The following is a 17,974-nucleotide window of genomic DNA, read 5'->3' as shown; positions in this document are numbered from 1 at the left end:
AGCTCAGTTGGTCAGATCAGTGGTACCTCTGTCCCTGGGGTGAGCTCAGTTGGTCAGATCAGTGGTACCTCTGTCCCTGGGGTGAGCTCAGTTTGTCACATCAGTGGTACCTCCATCCCTGGGGTGAGCTCAGTTGGTCAGATCAGTGGTACCTCCGTTGCTCTGGGTGAGCTCAGTCTGTCAGATCTCTGCAGAGTTTTGGCTGGTTTTGTCATCTGTGTGTTGGACCTCCCCAGTTCTAACCCCTGAGAGCTGAGCTGCCCAGTGCCAACCATCAGCCCCTGTCGGGTGAAAAGGGGGAACTCCCCCCTGGATTGGCCTTTCTGTTGGAAAAGGGGCCCAGCCCAGCACCCACACTGACAGTGGGTGTGAGGTTGGAACTGGGGCAGCTTTAAGGTCCCTTCCAACCCAAACCATTCCATGGGTGGAGTGAGCACCACTCCAAGCAGGAGTGAACCCTGTGAGCTCCTTCTTCACGTTCTCACAACTCCTCCCAGTCCTTGCAGTGCTTTGACACTCGCCCTTATTGGGGGGTCATTTATTTAATGTACAAGTTGCCCGTTCCCAGGGCAGCCCAGGCTTCCCTGCTCTGAGTTCCACCTCTGAGGAGGTGCCAGCCCAGCCCCTGGGCACTGTGTGTGTTGGTGTGTGTGCCCATCCCCAGCGAGGGGCCCCAGGAGTGCTGACATTGTGCTGCCCATGCGTGAAGGTGACGACAGTGCATCCCGTCCTTCAGCTTTGAGAGTGGACTTTTATTTTCACACTTTTCTATGGAGCCTTCAAACCCCACATTTTTCACACCTAGGCTGTTTTGGTAGTTGTTCTCAGCCCCTCCATTGCCATCCTTCCCCAGCATTCCCTACTTTTGGGGGCCTTCTATCTTGTTAAAAAAAGAAAAAAACAAAAAATCTTTTTACCGAGTGAAACATCGAGTCCACCTTTATCCCCATTCTCACTGGTGTAAATACTGATACTAACTGAGGATTTTGACTTTGCATTCTGTCAGAATACTGTGTTCAAATAAAAATTAAAAAAAAAAAAAAGCTGCTGCCCTTCTTTAGCTGCTCTGCCAGGGCCCAACCCCTGAGTGTCACAAACAGTGGTTTAAAGTTTGTGTCTTTGCCCCACTGCATTTATTTATTCATTTCCCTCGGATAACAAGCACACAGATGCAGTTCCATGGCTGCTGTGAAACAGGGACAGCTTTTTTTTCCCTCCCCAAAAAAAGGCACTTCCCTGTTGTGTGGCTATGGAAGGTGTGAGTTTTGGCTTTAAAAGTTCTCCTTAACCCATCCTGAATTGGACGCCTGAACTTGATTAATGAGGGTTCAATCTAATGAATTTATTTAATAAATGAATTCAATTAAGGGTCTTTATCTTTTTTTCCTAAATTTTAACCAAAACCCGCCAAAATGCCCAAGTTTAATTTTTCTAGTCTGGGGGTTGCAAGGGGTGGGGTGTCTGTTTACTTTTTCTTAAGAATATTTTCAGAAATTTGGAGTTTATTTTCACACAGAAGTTTCCATTTGGCTGAAAAAGACCTTTTTTTTTTTTTTTTCCCCACTACCCATTTGATATAAAAAACCCACCAATTCCTTTCAAGTGGGGGAAACATGAACTGGCCCAAGTCCCTGGTTGGGTTTGAAGGGGGGGCTCTGAGGTTGCTGTTGTGTTCCTGGCTTTAGCAGCTGCTTCCCTGGATGCCCCCAGTGCCTGCTCTGCATCCAGTGCCGGCTGCCTGGAATCCATTCCCTGGCTTTGCCTCCTTTCCTGCTGCACCAGCTTCAGCTTCAGGAGCTCAGGTATTTTTCCCTCTTCTCCCAGAGATAACAGAGGGGCCTGGAGCCTCGTTTGCTATGAGCACATGTCCTCGTGTGAAAAGTGGGATTTCCTTCCCCTGGACTTGTGGTTGTGCTCAGTGACAAACAACTGACAAATTCTTTGCGAGATCTTTGTGTTTCTTCAGCCGTTTTTCAGTCTCCAGACCTGCCTTTTAATTTCCATTTTAGTTCTTTAACTCCTCTCTCCCTCTGTTAAGGCCGTGGCACCCGACTGGCAAAGTCACCCTGGCTGAGTGTGGCAACTTTAACCCCCAGTCTGGCCTGAATTTAGGGTAAGTAATTAGTAATTTGGGGTAATAAGAGCAGGGCTGGGGGGGTTTAGGGGCATGGATGGAGATGTTTGTGCTACAAACACCTTCTTTCTCTTGCTCTTTCCAGACATTATAATTGGTTGGTTTGTAATCAGATTGTGAATCTCGTGCATGTGCTTCAGGGCATCATTTTAAGTGCTTTTGTATGGAAATGGAGACCTGGACACCTTTCAGTAAAGGTGTGTCTCACCTGGGCAGATCTGCTGCACCAGCACAGCGTGGTTTTGTTCCCCAGAGTTTCTGGGGTAACCAACAAAAACAACCAGCTTTCTGAGCATCCCAGTGCCAGAGCCATCACCTCGAGGGGGTTTTTAATTGGACCCCACGGACACGGGGCTGGAAACAGCTTCATTAGAGGGAAAAAACCCCACCTTTGGGATGGTGAGAGACGTGGGCAGAGCTGGTTGCAGCGGGAGAAGGGAAATGTTTGGGTTTGGTGCATGAGGGAGGGGGAAAGGAGTTTAAGGGATATTCTGCCTCCAAAGGGGGTGGATGGGGCAGGGGATGTGCTGCCTTTGGAGTGAGGGAGCTGAGCATCTTGCTGGCACACGGGATTCCTCCTCCCGGGAGCCGTGGAAGCAGAGGCAGGCGGATGGAGCTGCGGGGTGGAAATTTATAGTGAGAATTTCTAATTTCACACCCATCAGACCCCACAGTGACCCGTCCTTGGGCGCTGCCAGGTCACCCCGCTGTGCCTGTGCCGTTCTCTCCCAGCCGGGCGGGTGAGGATGTGCCTGGAATGGGAACATCCCGGCGGTGCAGCAGGAGCTCGGCGATGCTCTGGCTCCCTTTGGTGGCCGACAGCTCCTACAACTACCACCTCCAGCGCTCTGGCTTTGGAAACGCGGCCCTGCAGCGTCTCCCGACGAGGTGATTATTGACAGTAATAAAGAATTCCTTCACGGAAAGAGGGTGGTCACTGGAGGGGGCTGCGCAGGGAGGTCTGGAGTCCCCATCCCTGGAGGAGTCCAAGGAACGAGTGGACAAGGTGGGGATCGGTCACAGGTTGGACGGGGTGGGTTGGGAGGGCTTTTCCAACCGAAACGATCCCATAATTCCGTGATTCCATTATTCCGTGATCCCGGGGCGGGCCCGCGCAAGAGCAAACGCTCATTTGCATAGCCCCGCCCTCTCGTTTGCATAGCCCCGCCCACCCGCGCCCCTCCCGCGGATGCGGCGTCACCGGGCGCGTCTCCTCGGCAACCGCGGGTTCGAGTCCCGGCCCCGCCGGGCCCTTCGTGTGTCCCCCCTGTCCCCCTGTCTGTCCCCCCGTCTGTCCCCCCGGCCATGCTCCGCGACGAGGACACCGAGGCGGATTTCCAGCGCTTCCTCCGCCGCGTGGACGATGTCAGTGAGTGGCCAGCGGGGGCCGCGCGTCCCCGACCCCTCCGGGTGGGGAAGGGAACAACAACGGGGAGGGGTCTGGGGGGAAAGGGAGGCGGAAAATGAGTGGAAAAGGGGGGAATTGCTGCTCCACTGCCCCGATCTGGGTTATACGCGGGTGTGTCCCCGTGGATTCGGGTGTCTCCCCACGGGCCCAGCTGCGGTGATGCTTTGGGGATGCTGCGAGCTGCTTTCTTTTGTGTATATACACACACATATGTGTTTGTTTATAAATAAATGTATCTCTTGGTTTGTTTTTCTAACGCGGACACTCCGGAGGCTCCGGAAAGTGAGGGGAAATTGAGTTTGTGGATGTTTGTGTTTATAAACTGGCCCGGGCCAGGCTGGATGGGCTCCGAGCAGCCCTGGTCCTTGGAGGGAGTCTCTGCCCGTGGCAGGGAGTGGAATTAAATGAGCTTTGGGGTCCTTTCCAACCCAAACCAGTCTGTAATTCTGTAATAAAGGCCGTGCTGGTCACTTCAAAGGCAGGTGCCAGCTGAGCTCGTGGTCCCTCCGGGATCACTTGGATATCCTGTGTGTATATAAATCCTTTATTTTCCCGTCTTCTTTTCAGGCAATTTGCTGCAAGGCCTGAAGTCCACAGACTCGGCTGTCAAGGAAAAAGCCCTGGCTGAGGCAGAGAGAAGGCTCCAGGAGGAAGGAGCCAGCAAAGAGGAGGAAACCAAGACCACGGTGAACAGGACAGTCATCAACACCCGAGCCTCTGTGAGGGCCTTGCCTCTCAGATCAAAGCTGGGTTAACTCTTTTAAATAGCACTAATTCACAGCCCTGGCTCTGGGGAAAGAATTTTAAACAATATTTACAACCATGGGCTGAACGTGGCTTTATTTTTTCCAGTAGTTATTTTACTGGGAGGTGCTTGATGTGATGTTTTCTGTGCCTTGGGGCTGCTGAGAACACCAAGAGGGTTTCTCTTGGATTTATCCAAGTTGGATGCAGGCACTGAGGTGCCACAATTTAAGCTTTTACCCGCACTGAGATACCAAAATTTACAGCTTTTTCCTGCACTTCAGGAACTTGAGCAAGACTAGTTGAGGACACACGAGTCCCTTGGTTAATTAGGTTTTGATTCCTGCAGTGGGGTTTGGATTTTGGTGACTTGCCCCCTTAAAGACAAAAGTAGAAGCTTTCCAGTAATGTCAAAAATTGTTAAAAACCCTGTGCTGTCTTTCTCTTTTTTCAGGGCTCAGCAGAGGCAGCAAATGCAGGTAGGACAGTGCTCACTCTGCTCTGTGACATCCCTTCAACCAGTTCTAGCAGAGCTGCTGTTGATGCAAAACCTGATTCCTCTCCTGCCACAGTCAAAGCTGGCTTCTTCAGTGAAAAATCAGAGTTTTCAAGTAAAAAAAGTTTAATTTTAATTTTAAAGTTGTTAATAATAAAATTACCAAAATACATCGAATTTAGTAAAATCAATAGATAACGTTAATAAAATAAAATTGATAATAAAATTTTAATCAAGATCCAGTCAGATCTAGGAAGGCACTCAAGGGTTTCACCAGCATGGCTGTGTTTTCCATAGGTAGGAGCCTTGCTGGTGGAGTTACTGTGTTCTGGCCTCTCATCTACAAACTTTGCATTTTGAATTTAAAAGCAAACATGTTTATCTCCAGAGATGAGCTGCAGCAAGGCAGGTGTGCCAGTCCTGGCAGTGGTGGCATCATCATTATCTGTGATAGCTTGTCACTCACATTCCACTTTAACTGTTGAAATGTCCCCACAGCATCTTTTTTATTAAGAAATGACTCAGAAATACCCCAGAAATTATTTTTTTTTCTCATCTGTAGATTGATTTTAATGAGTTTTCTCTTTTTATTTTGTTTTTCCCTTGACTGAAATGCCACCAACTCCCCTGGCTCCAAGATGCTTTCCTGGCAATGCTGGAGAAGGATGCAAAGGAACGAGCAAAACAGAGGAAGACAAAGGAGCAGCTGGCAAATGGTAATTGCTCAGAGGGTTTTTGGGTAATGGCCTGGCAGGAGCTGGGGGAGTCACTGCTCTGTCTGAGCCCCAGAATCCCGTCCCCAGCACAATGAGCTGTTTGTAGCAGGGCTGGGGGCTCACAGGGCTGTTCCTCTCCGCGTTATCCCGTTTATTGGAAGGGTTTGGGACGGAGGGAGCGAGTCTGGGTGTCCCTGTGTCCTCAGCCAGCCCTGGGCAGCTCCGAGCTGTGTCCTGAGGGTGTGTCCTTGTGCAGCTCTGAAGGAGAAGGGCAATGAGGACTTCAGGAGAGGAGACTTTGCCGGGGCCATCCGGAGCTACTCGCAGGGGCTGGAGAAGCTCCGGGACAAGCAGGAGCTGTACACCAACAGGGCACAGGTCAGTGGGCACAGCTGGAACAGGGCACAGGTCAGTGGGCACAGCTGCTCTGCCTGGTTTGGGTGTTGCTGTGCCAGGGCAGAGCCCAGGAAGATCCTTCTGCAACCCAAATGTGCCTATTCCTTCCTCGGGGTCTTCCTCAGGTCTCCTCTCCCTTGGATGTGGCTCCTCCAGAATAAGTGGGGAGAAAAAAAACCCATTCTAATTCATAGTTTTATTTAAAATACGCTGATTTCTTTCGTTAATTCTTTTTAGGGATCACTTATGTGGCCGTAGAATGTAACATTTGCTTTGCATTCTCTATTTCCCTTGTAAAATCCATATGAGTGTGTGTTGAATTTTATTAAGTTTGTTCTAAATTACAAACCCCAAGGAGATGGAGGACAAGTTAAGAACCAGCTGGTAATTATCCTGCAAAATCAATGGCCAGGCAAATCAGCAGCCTGGTTTTATTCTTTTTAATTAGCTGGTGTTTGTACAACAGTCAGCAGAAGTTGTTTGAAGGACTCTAATTCTCCTGCCTGGACTTTTTTGGGGTTTATCTCAGGCCTACCTGAAGATCCAGGAGTATGAAAAAGCCATTGGTGACTGTGAATGGGCATTAAAGGTAATTTTGGGATTGGGTTTGTGTGGAACTGAGGGCATAGAGACAACTGGCTGATGGAAATGAGGGAATGTGCCCAGATTGCTGCATCCTGAGTTAATCTAAACAGCATAAAACAGTTAATATTTCAGTGCTCCCTGTGTGCAGAAGCTTTTCTGGCTCTTAAGAGCATTTAATTAAGAAGTTTGGGGTGATAATGAGCTCATAACTGCACATATTGGCACAGAATATTCTGCCCAGCCTTTTAAAAATGGATTCTTGAAGCTCTGAAAAGGAAAAAGTGAAGATATAAAGCTGGATCCAATTTCAGTTGTGTTCCATCAGTGATGCCCATGACTAGAACACAATTAGCAGGTTATTAATCATTTAAATAAATCCATATTTTTGACACACAACTGAACTGGAAGAGGTCCTGCTTTCCACCTTAAACCAAAGCCTGTGCTCCTTGCACAGGGAAGGGAAGTTGGTCCCTGGAGGTGGTAATTCAGCACAGAAACTTTAGACACCTCTAGTAGGTGATGTGAATTCCCTCTTCTTTGCCCACAGTTCTTTTGGGCAGATAAAACTATTAATCAGAAGGCTGGAAAAAATATGAGAAGGCTAAAATTTTCTAAACACATAATTAATAGTTTCTTTTTTAACACAGTGCAATGAGAAATGTATTAAAGCCTATTTTCTGATGGGGAAGGCTCACCTGGCACTGAAACACTACCCTGAGGTAAATGGACTGAATCCTGTGGCCGTGGGGCCGTGTTTGTTCTGGGTTTGGTGTGATGTTGTGGGTGAGAGGGAGAAGGTTTAATGCTGTGCCTCCTTTTGTGTTTTCTCACTGCAGTGCTGGTTTTCTGTTCCCACTTGCAGCTTCCTGGGTTTTACTGGAAACCCTTTTAATTTGAAAGAGCTGCTGGCTGTAGGGACTGGGAATAACAGACAACTTTGACTTAGGAAAGTTTTTACTGCTGTGTCTTCATTAATTTTATTTTTCACACTTATTAAGTGCTCTGGCCCAAAAACTTTTGAGCTTCAATGGGAGGACTGACTAAGTTGTCATTTTACCATCTTCCTGTTTTCATCTTAAATTGAGGGCCCGTTTCTCTTCTCTGTTAAGTCCAGGCAGTGTTATGAGAAGATGCTGCAGGTTGATCCCCAGAAGGAAAGCCTGTTCAAAGGTGAGAGACACTTTTACCCTGTCACCCCCTGTGTTCTGATGAACTGCTCTGCCTTTCAGCCCTGTGCTGGCTCTGTGCAGGCAGCTCTGGCTCTGGTTGTGTCACTCCCCAGAGCTCAGGGTCACCTGTGCAGGCGTGAGCAGGAGGCAGAGCCAGGGCTGAACTTCATTTTCACCTGGAACTCCACCAGAACAAACCATTCACCTGCCATGCTCTGGTTCCTTTTGACCTCCCCAGCTTGTGTGGCCGAGGTGGACTCGGAGGAGAAGAGGGTGAAGAATGAAGAGAGAGCCAAGAAGGAGGTTCAGGCTGGAAGTGTTGCTGCCCTGTCCATAAAAGAGCTGCTGCAGAGACTCAGCACCCCTGGCCAGGATATCCTGTTCTACACAGGAGGGATCAGGCTTTTGGCAGCAGTTGTGAAGGACTGTAAGTGTTTGGTGCAAAGGTTGTTGCTCCTGGGAGTTGTGATCCAGGCAGACGAGTACAGGGGAGCAGTTTTTACAGGAACAGGGCAACTATTCCTATATTTAAAACATAAAATTGGCCACGTTTGGTATTCCAGGATGGCCAGTAGGTATTTACATCATTTTTTTAGAACTAGGTGTTGTAGCTGAGCTGTTTAGACTTGTGAGGGATTTGGGTCCCTGAAGAGCCATTTCACTTGTTTAGAAACATTTGTAATTCCCTGTTAACACAAATTGATTTGCAAGGCCAGTTTCGTGTTCCAGCCTTCCTGAAGAGTCTTTAGCTTGAAGTCAGTTGTTCTTCACAGCTTCAGGCATGAATTAAGAGTGGTCTTTCAAAGCTGCTCCTAATTCATTCCGTCTGTTTTCCTGATGTTCTTCCCCCAGAGCTGTCGATGCAGTGACCTTTTCTTTTAGCACTGTGTCACAGGAGAGCAGGAGTCTCCACCAGGCAGGTGGGTCACTGAGCTGATCTGTTTATCTCTGCATTTTTTCAGGCACTGAGCAAACGTTGTTTAGAACAAACAATGGCTTCAGTATCCTCGGAGACAACGGGGCCGTTGGAGGGTGAGAGCTCTGCAGAGGGGAGCAGAGGGGGGTTCCAGCAGGAGGAAATGAAAATACTGCTCTCGAGAAACACAATCACCTCCTGAAATGCAGATGAAATGGTCAAAAGAGAATGTAATAACAGATTGTAACGTCTGAAAGGGGTGACTTGTGTCTGAGTCCCACACAAACAGTGCTCTCTTGGATGCAGTGGGCAGAAATAATTAATTTCTGCTTCTGTCTCCTCTTCCTGGACAGTTATCCTATCTCTCATGGTGAGAGCAGGGTTGTAAAGAAGACTTAATATAAAAGGACATCTGAAAGCACTCAGTTACTTTAAATATCCCTGGCTGGACTCCTTGGTGCTGTGAATTTGCCATCAGTAAATATTTGGGCTTATGCAACCTGTGAAGGTCTCTGTGATCAAGAGGAGCATCTCTGGGGACCTGCAGCCTTCTTTGGGGTTCAGCAGTGTTTTGGGTGTTGGCTGTAAACAGACCTGAAGCACTTCCAGGTTTGCTCAGAGTTTTTATGCCCTGGATATTCACAGCTGTTCAGTGCAGAGCTGAATTTATCCCCCTCTCTGTGCTCTGTGCTGCTGAGGCAGGGGCTGGCTGTGCCCAGGGTAAGAGTTTGTAGATCCTAAACCTGTTCCCAGGGAAGGTCCTCTGCAAAACTCATCTGATAGTCCTGAAAGTGCTGAACCAGGGGTGGGCTTAGAGCTGATGAGTTCAAGTGTTCCTGTGGCACGTCCTCATCCCTGGGGGCTTTGCTGATTATTTTTTTTTCCCCCCAAAGAGCCAATGGCTTGGTCTGTCCTCTGCTCTTTTTCCAAGCTGACATTTCTCCTTCAGGTGCCTCTGTGCAGAGAGGAAAAGCCCAGCTGAGGTGGAGCTGTGTGTGTCCCTCCTGGTGCTGTGGCAGGCTGTGTGTGCTGGGAATGGTAAAGCCCTGGGATCCACGGGAATCACGGTCCACGTGCAGTTCATGTGGCATTGCTGGGGCTGGGGCTTGGCAGGGGCAGCATTTGGGACCACACCTGATTTAAAGCCAGTTTTACAGGTCAGAGGCAGGAGCTGGATGTGCCCAGGCACAGCTGTGGCAGCCCCTGTGCATCCTGAGAGATTTCCAGCCCGTTCCTTGGAGCATTTCAGATCTGCCCAAGGGCTGGGAAGTAAATTCCCCCTGATTGTTGCTGCTCTTAAGATAATACCACTTGTATCATTTTGTCATTTTTAAGGAGTTACACCTGCAAAAAGCAGAGTTTTCTGGAAGAGCCATTAGAGGAGAATTCCTTTAGCACTGACAGTGAGCAGTCCTGGGGCAGGTGGCCCTTGCTGTGTTTTTAGGGAGTACACACGTGGGTGAGAAATGGCCTGGGGTGGGTGGTGAATTGGTGCAGAGTTCCACGAGGGGAAATACAGAATGCTTGCTGTCCGTGTTCACCTGATGCCAAATAAAATATTCATGCTGCAAAAAAACCCCAGAGCAATGAGGATGCCACTGTGGGACGTTGCTCCCAGATATCCTCTTTTGTATTTTCCAGAAGAAAATCAGCGTCTCCTGCTGACTCAGCCTGCTGTGAGTGCCCAGCTGCCAGAGCTGCTTTCCTCTGGGATTCCAGAGATCCAAAGGGAGACACTGGCACTGATTTCTCTTTACTCAGAGAGTGAGAGAGGGAGAAAGCTGCTGGTCAGGCACCAGGACCTGAGCAGGTAACAAACACCAGAGTAGCTCAGGAGAATGTCCTTAGTGCCTGGGTGCCACTGTCACTGCCCCAGCACCCAGGGGAGAGGCTTTCTCAGAGGACACACTGTAAAGGTAAAACTTTGGTAAATTTTGTGTCTAAAAATGCCTGTGGAAATAAGTGGGAAGGGCTCCTTCCTGAGGGTGTGATTTGCAGGCACAGGTACCTTCTGCAAACAGGGCAGTGTTTGCCCAGAGCTCCCACTCTTGCCTCTGGTGGCTCCTGTTTCCAGCTGAGGGTCTCTCCTCGTTTAATAATTGGTATTTGTGGTTATTTAATGCTGCCAGGGCTCACAGAGTGCAGAAAGAACCACCATTCTATTCCCTTTATCCTGTTATCCTGCTATTTCCTTCCAGAGTTAACCAGAGGAGGAATTTCAATTTACTGCTTTTGCACTGTGGGGTTTGAAGTAATAATGGATGAACACAAAGGATTCTGTAACAATTGCACACACTCCACTGTGTTCTGTTCAGCATTGATCCAGAGGCACTTTTCCTTGGGAGGAAAGGTTAAAGAAATGAGACACATCTGAGAGGATGCTTAAAAAAGGCAGATATAACTGTGGCCTGAAATACCAGGAGCCTGAGAAAAGAGAATCTTGATCTTTAGTGATAAAATCTTTAATAATTAAACCAAAGCTGACACCAATTTTTTGTGGGGTTTTCTTTTTGTTTTTTTTGTTTAATAACAGATGGCTGCAGATTCTGCTGGCATTTGTCAAGAGCAGCGATGGCAGGGCTGGCAGGGCCATGAACATACTGTCTGACTTAATTGCAGAGGAAAGGTAATTTAGATCTCTCCTTCTGTTTTGTGAAGTTGCACTTTATAAAGTGAAGCTGCCAGTGCCAGGGGCTGTGGGGTTCCACTGCTGGCTGATGTTTGTTGTCTTTATGTTGCTCTTGTGTTGCCTCTGTCTGTGATTTTTGTCTTTGAGTGTTTCTTTCTCCCCCCCAGGTTCAAGGCTCAGTGTCAGGCCCAGCTTTCCACGGGTGCTTTGCCTTTATTCACCCAGTTGCTGGTATGAAAGAGCTGTTTCTGTGTTTCTGGTTTACCTGTGTCTAACTAACATGTCTGTGTTGCTCCTGGGGTAGAACTGCAGCAGAACCGCAGGTCTGTGTCTCTGTAGGTGTAAAAAATGCAGGTTTGTGATACACTTTCCTCAGGAAAATGTTCTTACTCTCTAGTACTTTGTCCTGCACATCCCTAGTTTAATATTCAGTAAAAACTCTGGACTTGGTTGCACATTCCCACTGGGAACCTGTCAGGCCAGGATTCCACCTTCAGCTTTGTGTTATGCTCTTCTTAATGTGACTTTAATCCACTGTCACCAACTGGGATGTCTCGGACAGGGACTTTTTCTGTATCTTGGATAGTGATTCTTTTCTGTTTCCTTCTGAGAGATCAAGGTGAAGAGAGGACTTCAGGTCCCAAAGATGTTTGGTGGTTCAGATCCCTTTCCTGGGTATTGTTTATTTAAACAGCAAACTTAAAATATATTGGTACAGAAAGCTGTCCTCAGGGAGAGGGAAGGTGGGGGGGAAGGCTGGTTCTGTTGCAGAATGGCAGATACAGCTGGGAAGGAAAATATTTCCACTTCTCCAAATGAGCACCAAGGCAATAATTACGTGACTCTTCCATTGTCTGTTGCTCTTTCCTTTTGAACGTTCCTGGCTGGAATTGCAGCTGTTCTGTTCTGGGAAACGTTCTCAGGGTGAGGTTTGGGGACACAGAATCCTGTCATCACTGTTTCCCCAGGACTCTTGAAGCATCAGCAGGGGCTTGGCTGTGAGAACGAGGGGGATTTGGAACCTTGGGACCGCTGGGATTTGGGAGATCCTGGAATCACATTTCCCGCTGCCAGAGGGACGGGAGCACAGATTTGCAGTTTGCTTGTCGTTTGTGCTGAGTTGTCCCTCCCACCCTTGTGTTTGCAGGCCTGTGCCAGGGGGGTGGACCTGGCAGCCCTGTCCTGTGCCATCGGCATCATGGGCAGCCTGTGTGCAGAGCCCGGGATCCGCTCCCGCATGGCCCAGAGCAGGGAGTGCTGGCAGGGCTGCCTGGAGCTGCTGGTAAAGGGGCTGGGAGGGGCTTTGCAGCCCTGCCTGCTGGGGAAATGTCTGTTTGTTTGCCTCTCCCAAGAGCTCTGAGCCCCTGACCCAGATCCCTCAGGTCTGGGGGTCTCGAGGCACTCGTGGCTCGCAGCGGTTGGGGATGGGTGGGTGGGTGGAGGGGGGTGAATGGCCCCTTAAAAGTGGCCCCTTACAGTGTGAACTCAGCCCTCAGAAACTAAAGAGTGCAGAGGGTGGGAAAGGGTCTTGTTAAGTGCCCAACCATGGGAGGTTTGGAGTGTGCAGCTCTAGGGTGAAACAACCCCCTGAACAAATCTGTGTCCAAAAGACATCACTGGCTCTGCTTCTCCCAGGGCTTTGTCTCCTCTCTGAGTTCTGGAGCATCAGGGAATGCTGATGCTTCCCCAGAACACTGAGGAAGCACACTGTGAGTGTCTGACCTGCCTGCTCTCCTCCTTTCCTTGGCACACAGGAGGAAAGCCCTGAGGGCAGCACACCCAGCTACCAGGAGTGTGTGTTTGCAGTGCTGGGCCTGATGATGAACTTGCTGCTTGAATCCAATGGGATCATCCAGGTATACAAGATCTGTGAATTTAAAAAAGAAATTATGGTGTTTAAGGTTATTTTTAAGGGTTGTTGACAATTTAAGTAGGCTAAAAAGTGGAAAAAAATGACAACATTTTCTCCACCACCACTTTTTACATAAACACACAGTTAAGAGAAAAAACCCAGTGTAAAGCACACGTAGGATCTTCCCATAGAGGTATAAATGTTTTGTTTGGAGTCACTCTCCAGCTGTGTGATGTTCTGAGGCACTGGGCACATTCCAAAACCATTCAAAACTCGGGGTTCCACCGAGAAGGAAGAATTTCCTACGTTCAGTAACTTACTGAGGGGTGTTCCCCGATCTCCACTGGATCCTTTGTTGTGGGGAACTTTTGTCTGTGACCCCATTTCTGCTCTAACCCTTCCCAGCAAGTGAGTTTTCCCCCCTGTTGTTGCAGGACTTTGCTGTGGCCGTCACTGGCAGGTGCCTGGCTCTGCTCAGCCACCAGGACGGGAGGATTGTCACAGTAAGTCAGCAGCAAAACGTGGTCTTGGCTGACCTGGCACATCAGAGCAAGCTTCTGCCCTGTACAGGTCTGTACACGAGGCTTTGAGGCCGAAAACATTCCTGATAATGGTGTTATTTAATGAATAAACATGCAGGGAGTTGTACTGGTCTCAGTTTGGTCTCACCTCTCCCCTGCACTGAGTTTAGAAGCTCTGCTGTGTTCAGTTTTCACTGGACAATAAAAAAGCCTCATCCTCAAGAAGTTTCTTGTTAGATTCTCCAAGTCTGTGATTCTCTGAATTTCTGTAAACTTCTCCTTTTAGTGCTTTGATTACTTTGTTTTTTTTTCCTGCCGAACAAAATAATTTGAAGTTTCCTGGGCAAACAAACATTTCCTTTTGCTCCCCTCTCCTTTTTCCCTGACTCAGAGAGCCATTGGGGTGCTGAGCCGTGTCCTGCCAGCGTCCTCCTCAGCGGTGGAGGAAGCAGTGAAAGGAGGAGTGGTGAAGAAAATGGTCAAATTCTTGAAAGTGAGTTAAACTCTCTTTATTTCTGCTCGTATTTTCCCTTCAGCAAACCACAGCTGCCCCTGGCTTTGGCCTCCTTTCCCTGGGAGAGGGAGGATGTGTCTGCCTCCGTGGTGTCCACTGTGACAGTCTGGGTTTAGTTTTAAGCTGCCAGGTTTAGTTTTAAGCCAGGGAGGCAGTCTGGGGGCTGCACAGTTTTCTCTGTGTCTGGCAGGATGTGTCTGAGGTGCATTTTGCACACTTGCTGTGATGCAGACCAGGTTAGCCTAGAAGACAACACTCAGCTTGGGTCTTGTCTCAGAGCTGATGGTTTGAAAAGAATTGGCCTCCAGACATTCAGGGGATTTTGAAATAGTTGGGTTTTGTGTAATTCTCATCCTCTCTGAAGGTTTTGATTGGATATTTGGGCTTAGGAATAAGGAATACCTGAGTGTCTCCACTCTAACTCTGGGCAAGGTGGGAGTGAACTGGTTATTAATGTGCTTTAATCCCACCAGGCTGGAGGGCAGCTCACAGCCACTTATGGCATAAAGACCCTCTGCATCTGCACCAAGAGCAGCAGGCAGGCTCAGGAAGAGCTGGTGAAGGCAGATAAAAGTAAGTGCCAACTCCACTAATTGGAGACTGAGAGCAGAGCTGGGATCTCCCCCAGTTCCTGCCTTTCCCTCCAGAGTGGAACTGAACTCGGGGTTTTGCTCTGGCAAGACTTCAGCCACGTTCTCTGGGTGATGTGCTGTGTTCCCTCCTGAGGGGGTGTTTGATGGGCCTGGTTGTGTTTGTGGATTGAAATGAGCACAGCAGGTGAAGAGCCTGAGTTAGGAAACTGCACCTTACTCTGCTGAGATGGCTCAGGAGGCTTTGTCAGGGGATGTATTTTGGAAAAAGTGCTGGTAAACTGGAACTGAATTGGGGTGTATTTCATCAAGTTACTGGCTAAAATGAGAAACTTCTGATTTCCAGAGGTTGAGGCTGTTTTATGGTGCTTTTCATGTGTTTATTTGGCCTGCTATTAAAACGAGATGGATACAGAGACAGAGTGATGATACCAGGCCAGGTGTCAGGGTATTTTGGAGTATATTTGCTCTAGTCTTGTGGTATAACACTGCTTAGATTGCTTTAAAATCCAGCTTCAATTAATGCTAATGTAACTACAACAGAGAATACTTAAATGTGCTCTAAATGGTTGAACCTGTCAAGAAACTGTCAGTGTGTGTAGTTCAACTTGAACCCCAAGGGTTTCCACTCATTAAAAGCCTCTCAGAGCATCATCTTCCCTTTGTGCAGCCCAGATGAGTTTCACTGTCATCTGCAGATGAAGCTTTCATTTCCTCAAATAGCACCAACACTTCACTCTCATTCTTCCCTCCAAAGCTCTGGGTATTAATCCTCTGAGAAGTCACTTATTTCTTATTTTTTTTGTCAGCTCTGTTTGCCAGCCCAGACACTGGAATCGAGCTTTAGTCCCATGACACTGAATTGCATTTCTGGGCCACTTAATTGAGCCCCTGCCCCAGCCCCTGCTGCTGTGGGGAGCAGCACTGCCTTTGCAGGAGATATTATTGCAGCAGCAAGGGTGGGATGTGAGCAGGAAGAGGGACCATGGAGAAAAACAAACAAACAAACAAAACAAAGTTATGTAAATCCCCAAGGAAACTTCCTGGGTGTGTTTTATGTAGACAGTGGTCTCTCTAAACGTTTCCAGACTCTGTGGCCTGAGATGCTGCTGCTTGCAGAGGTCAGCAAGAGCTGCACATCTCTGCCAAGGGCACAGAAAATACTCTGCTGGTTACAGAGGTGGATGAGCTGAGCTGCCCTGTGGTGGTGAAGGATCTACAGGAAGCTTTTCATGGTCCTTTTCTCAGCTGTCCTTCCCACCACAGCATTTCTGCCTTCAGACAGTGGACTGGGCTCTCTGAGCCCTCTGTGCCTGCCCTGCCAGGGGGAGAGGCCAGTGGGAGCTGCAGAGGTGGCACCTCCAGCTCCTCTCCTTAGTGAGGACACAGCTGGGCAGGTGAAGCTGATCCCTCCTGGATCCTGAGCCCTGCCAGGGAATTCCCTTGCTCCCCCCGGGTTTCCCAGAAGGCTCAGCCCCTGGGAAGGGGAGGCAGGAGGGAAGGTCAGTGCTCCCCGAGCAGCTCGGAGTGAATTCTGTGCCTCCTCCCCCCAGGGTTTGCGGTGCTGCTGCGGCTCCTGCGCTCACAGGAGGAGATGGTGGTGGGAAATGCTGCTTTCTGCCTCAGCCAGTGCCTGGGGGTGCCCGGGGCAGGCACAGCCCTGCTGGGCTCCAACGTGGTGCTGCTGCTGCTGAGCCTGGCCGGGGGTGATGCCGCCGGGCCGGCGGTGCAGGAGAACGCGGCCGTGGCCCTGGGGAAGCTCTGTGCTGCTGAGCCCAGGTACTGCCCCAACACCCCTGGGCTGCTCCAGCTGGGGGTTCTTTAGGTGATGACCCTTGAAAAACCAGCCAGAGTAAGGCAGTTATACCCACAGGGCAAGAGGGTGCGGGGCAGGGGGTTATTTTATATAAATACCCTTCCTCCAACTGGAATTCCCGCTTGTCCTCTCCCCAAAATCCTGCTTTAGGGCTCCCGGGGGGTTAGTTCTCTGTCTTCACACGTTTCAAGGAGTTCGTTTGCCTGTGCTGGAAGAAGGGATGTTAGAAATCACTGCAGAGGTCAGAGCAATAATGAGAGCAGAATAACAGTAGAAATGTCAGCAAGGAGTGTCTGCTGCTGCCTGCCAGGAGAGTGCCAGGCTGACAGCTGGGTCTTGGGCTGCATTCCATGCAGGGAAACCGAGTTTAACTTGCTCATGTGCATCCTGACCCACTGCAGAAAGCAAGGGATAATGCTTAGGTCCCAGAATTTACCTGCCTTGCTTCTGCTGGAGATGCCAAAGCAGCACTAAAGTACCTGCTGTGAGGTTTGTGTAACCCACCAGAGATAGGAGAGGGAAACACCTTATTTTCTTAGTTTTGTTGATGTGAAATGTCATCTATTTTAGTATGATCAGGCATTATTTATTTTCCTTTCTGAGGGGAATAGTAATCTAGGAACTCTGTTTCTTGTGCTGCTCCAAGAGGGATTTATTGAATATGGCATTAAACACCCTTGAAGGTTTGAGCAGGGGTGTGGCAGGGCAGTGAAAGCTTCAAACTTCCATTGTAGTCACCACCCATTTCCCAGAAAGCTTCCTGTTGTCTTTCCAGGCACATTCACCAGCTGAGGAAGCTCAATGGCCTGGCCATCCTGAACTCCTCCATGAAATACGTGCACAGCAGCTGAACCCTTCAGGAGACCTCCCAAATGTGTTCTTCATCCCACTTATTGTTGAGTATTCTTTTCTTTAATAAAACTAACTCAAAGCACATCAGCTTCTTAGTCCCTTTTTGAAGCATTTGTGGTCCTACAAGGAAGCCAGTAAAACAATATCAGGAAAAAGAAGTTAATTTATTATTTAGGCTACCAACTAAAATAACAGCTTGCACTAAGCTGTCTTTGCTCTAATAAATGACACAATAAGTGGCCATTTTTTTTGCCTTGTTTTTAAACACAGGAAACAAAAGAATATATTACATTTATATGAATAAGCACAGGCCAGTCATGTTTGACTTTAAAATGGCTCTTCAGCTTCCCTCCATGACACCTGTGGGTGTCTATTCTGGGGGTAATCTTGTCCCTCCAGAACAGTGGCTGACAAATTATATATCATCTCCTTTTCAAAATAGCAGCTGAATCATCTTCCCACTTGAGGAGAAGGAAATTCTCTTGCACCTGGTTTTTCTCCCCTCTCAGTGAAAGGCACAGAATTGATAATCTCAATTTAATAATCTCTCTGGCTTTTTTAGGATCCTGCTGCTAAGCTGCACCCTGCCTAGACAAACATGGGACAAATGCTGTGTGTGGGTTCCGTGCAAACAGG

At 48.6% G+C, this 17,974-nt stretch overlaps 1 protein-coding gene across 3 annotated transcripts; it reads left to right on the top strand.

Annotated features, from left to right (window-relative positions):
• Positions 1-3,316: 3,316 nt before the first annotated feature.
• Positions 3,317-17,919, top strand: TTC12 (tetratricopeptide repeat domain 12). 3 transcript variants are annotated; one of them, XM_017809828.1, is made up of 21 exons: positions 3,317-3,503; positions 4,110-4,261; positions 4,741-4,765; positions 5,421-5,498; positions 5,755-5,876; positions 6,424-6,483; positions 7,127-7,198; positions 7,589-7,649; positions 7,887-8,075; positions 8,611-8,680; positions 9,514-9,602; positions 10,206-10,374; positions 11,098-11,190; positions 11,361-11,424; positions 12,341-12,475; positions 12,948-13,049; positions 13,480-13,548; positions 13,958-14,059; positions 14,554-14,653; positions 16,224-16,449; positions 17,262-17,918. In XM_017809828.1, the coding sequence occupies exons 1-21, from the start codon at positions 3,440-3,442 to the stop codon at positions 17,335-17,337; spliced, it is 2,118 nt and encodes a 705-aa protein (XP_017665317.1). In that variant the 5' UTR covers positions 3,317-3,439; the 3' UTR covers positions 17,338-17,918. The 3 variants fall into 3 exon arrangements, with proteins under 3 accessions (XP_017665317.1, XP_017665315.1, XP_017665316.1); XM_017809826.1 differs by lacking the exon at positions 12,341-12,475 and having other exon boundaries at positions 3,333-3,503; positions 17,262-17,919; XM_017809827.1 differs by lacking the exon at positions 16,224-16,449 and having other exon boundaries at positions 3,333-3,503; positions 17,262-17,537.
• Positions 17,920-17,974: the final 55 nt, after the last annotated feature.

This window comes from Lepidothrix coronata, unplaced genomic scaffold (assembly GCF_001604755.1).
Source record: "Lepidothrix coronata isolate B3197 unplaced genomic scaffold, Lepidothrix_coronata-1.0 Scaffold27, whole genome shotgun sequence".
Taxonomy (NCBI): Eukaryota; Metazoa; Chordata; class Aves; order Passeriformes; family Pipridae; genus Lepidothrix; species Lepidothrix coronata.
The sequence above is the reverse complement of the archived record's forward strand: the minus strand, read 5'-3'. Positions and strand labels throughout refer to the sequence as shown.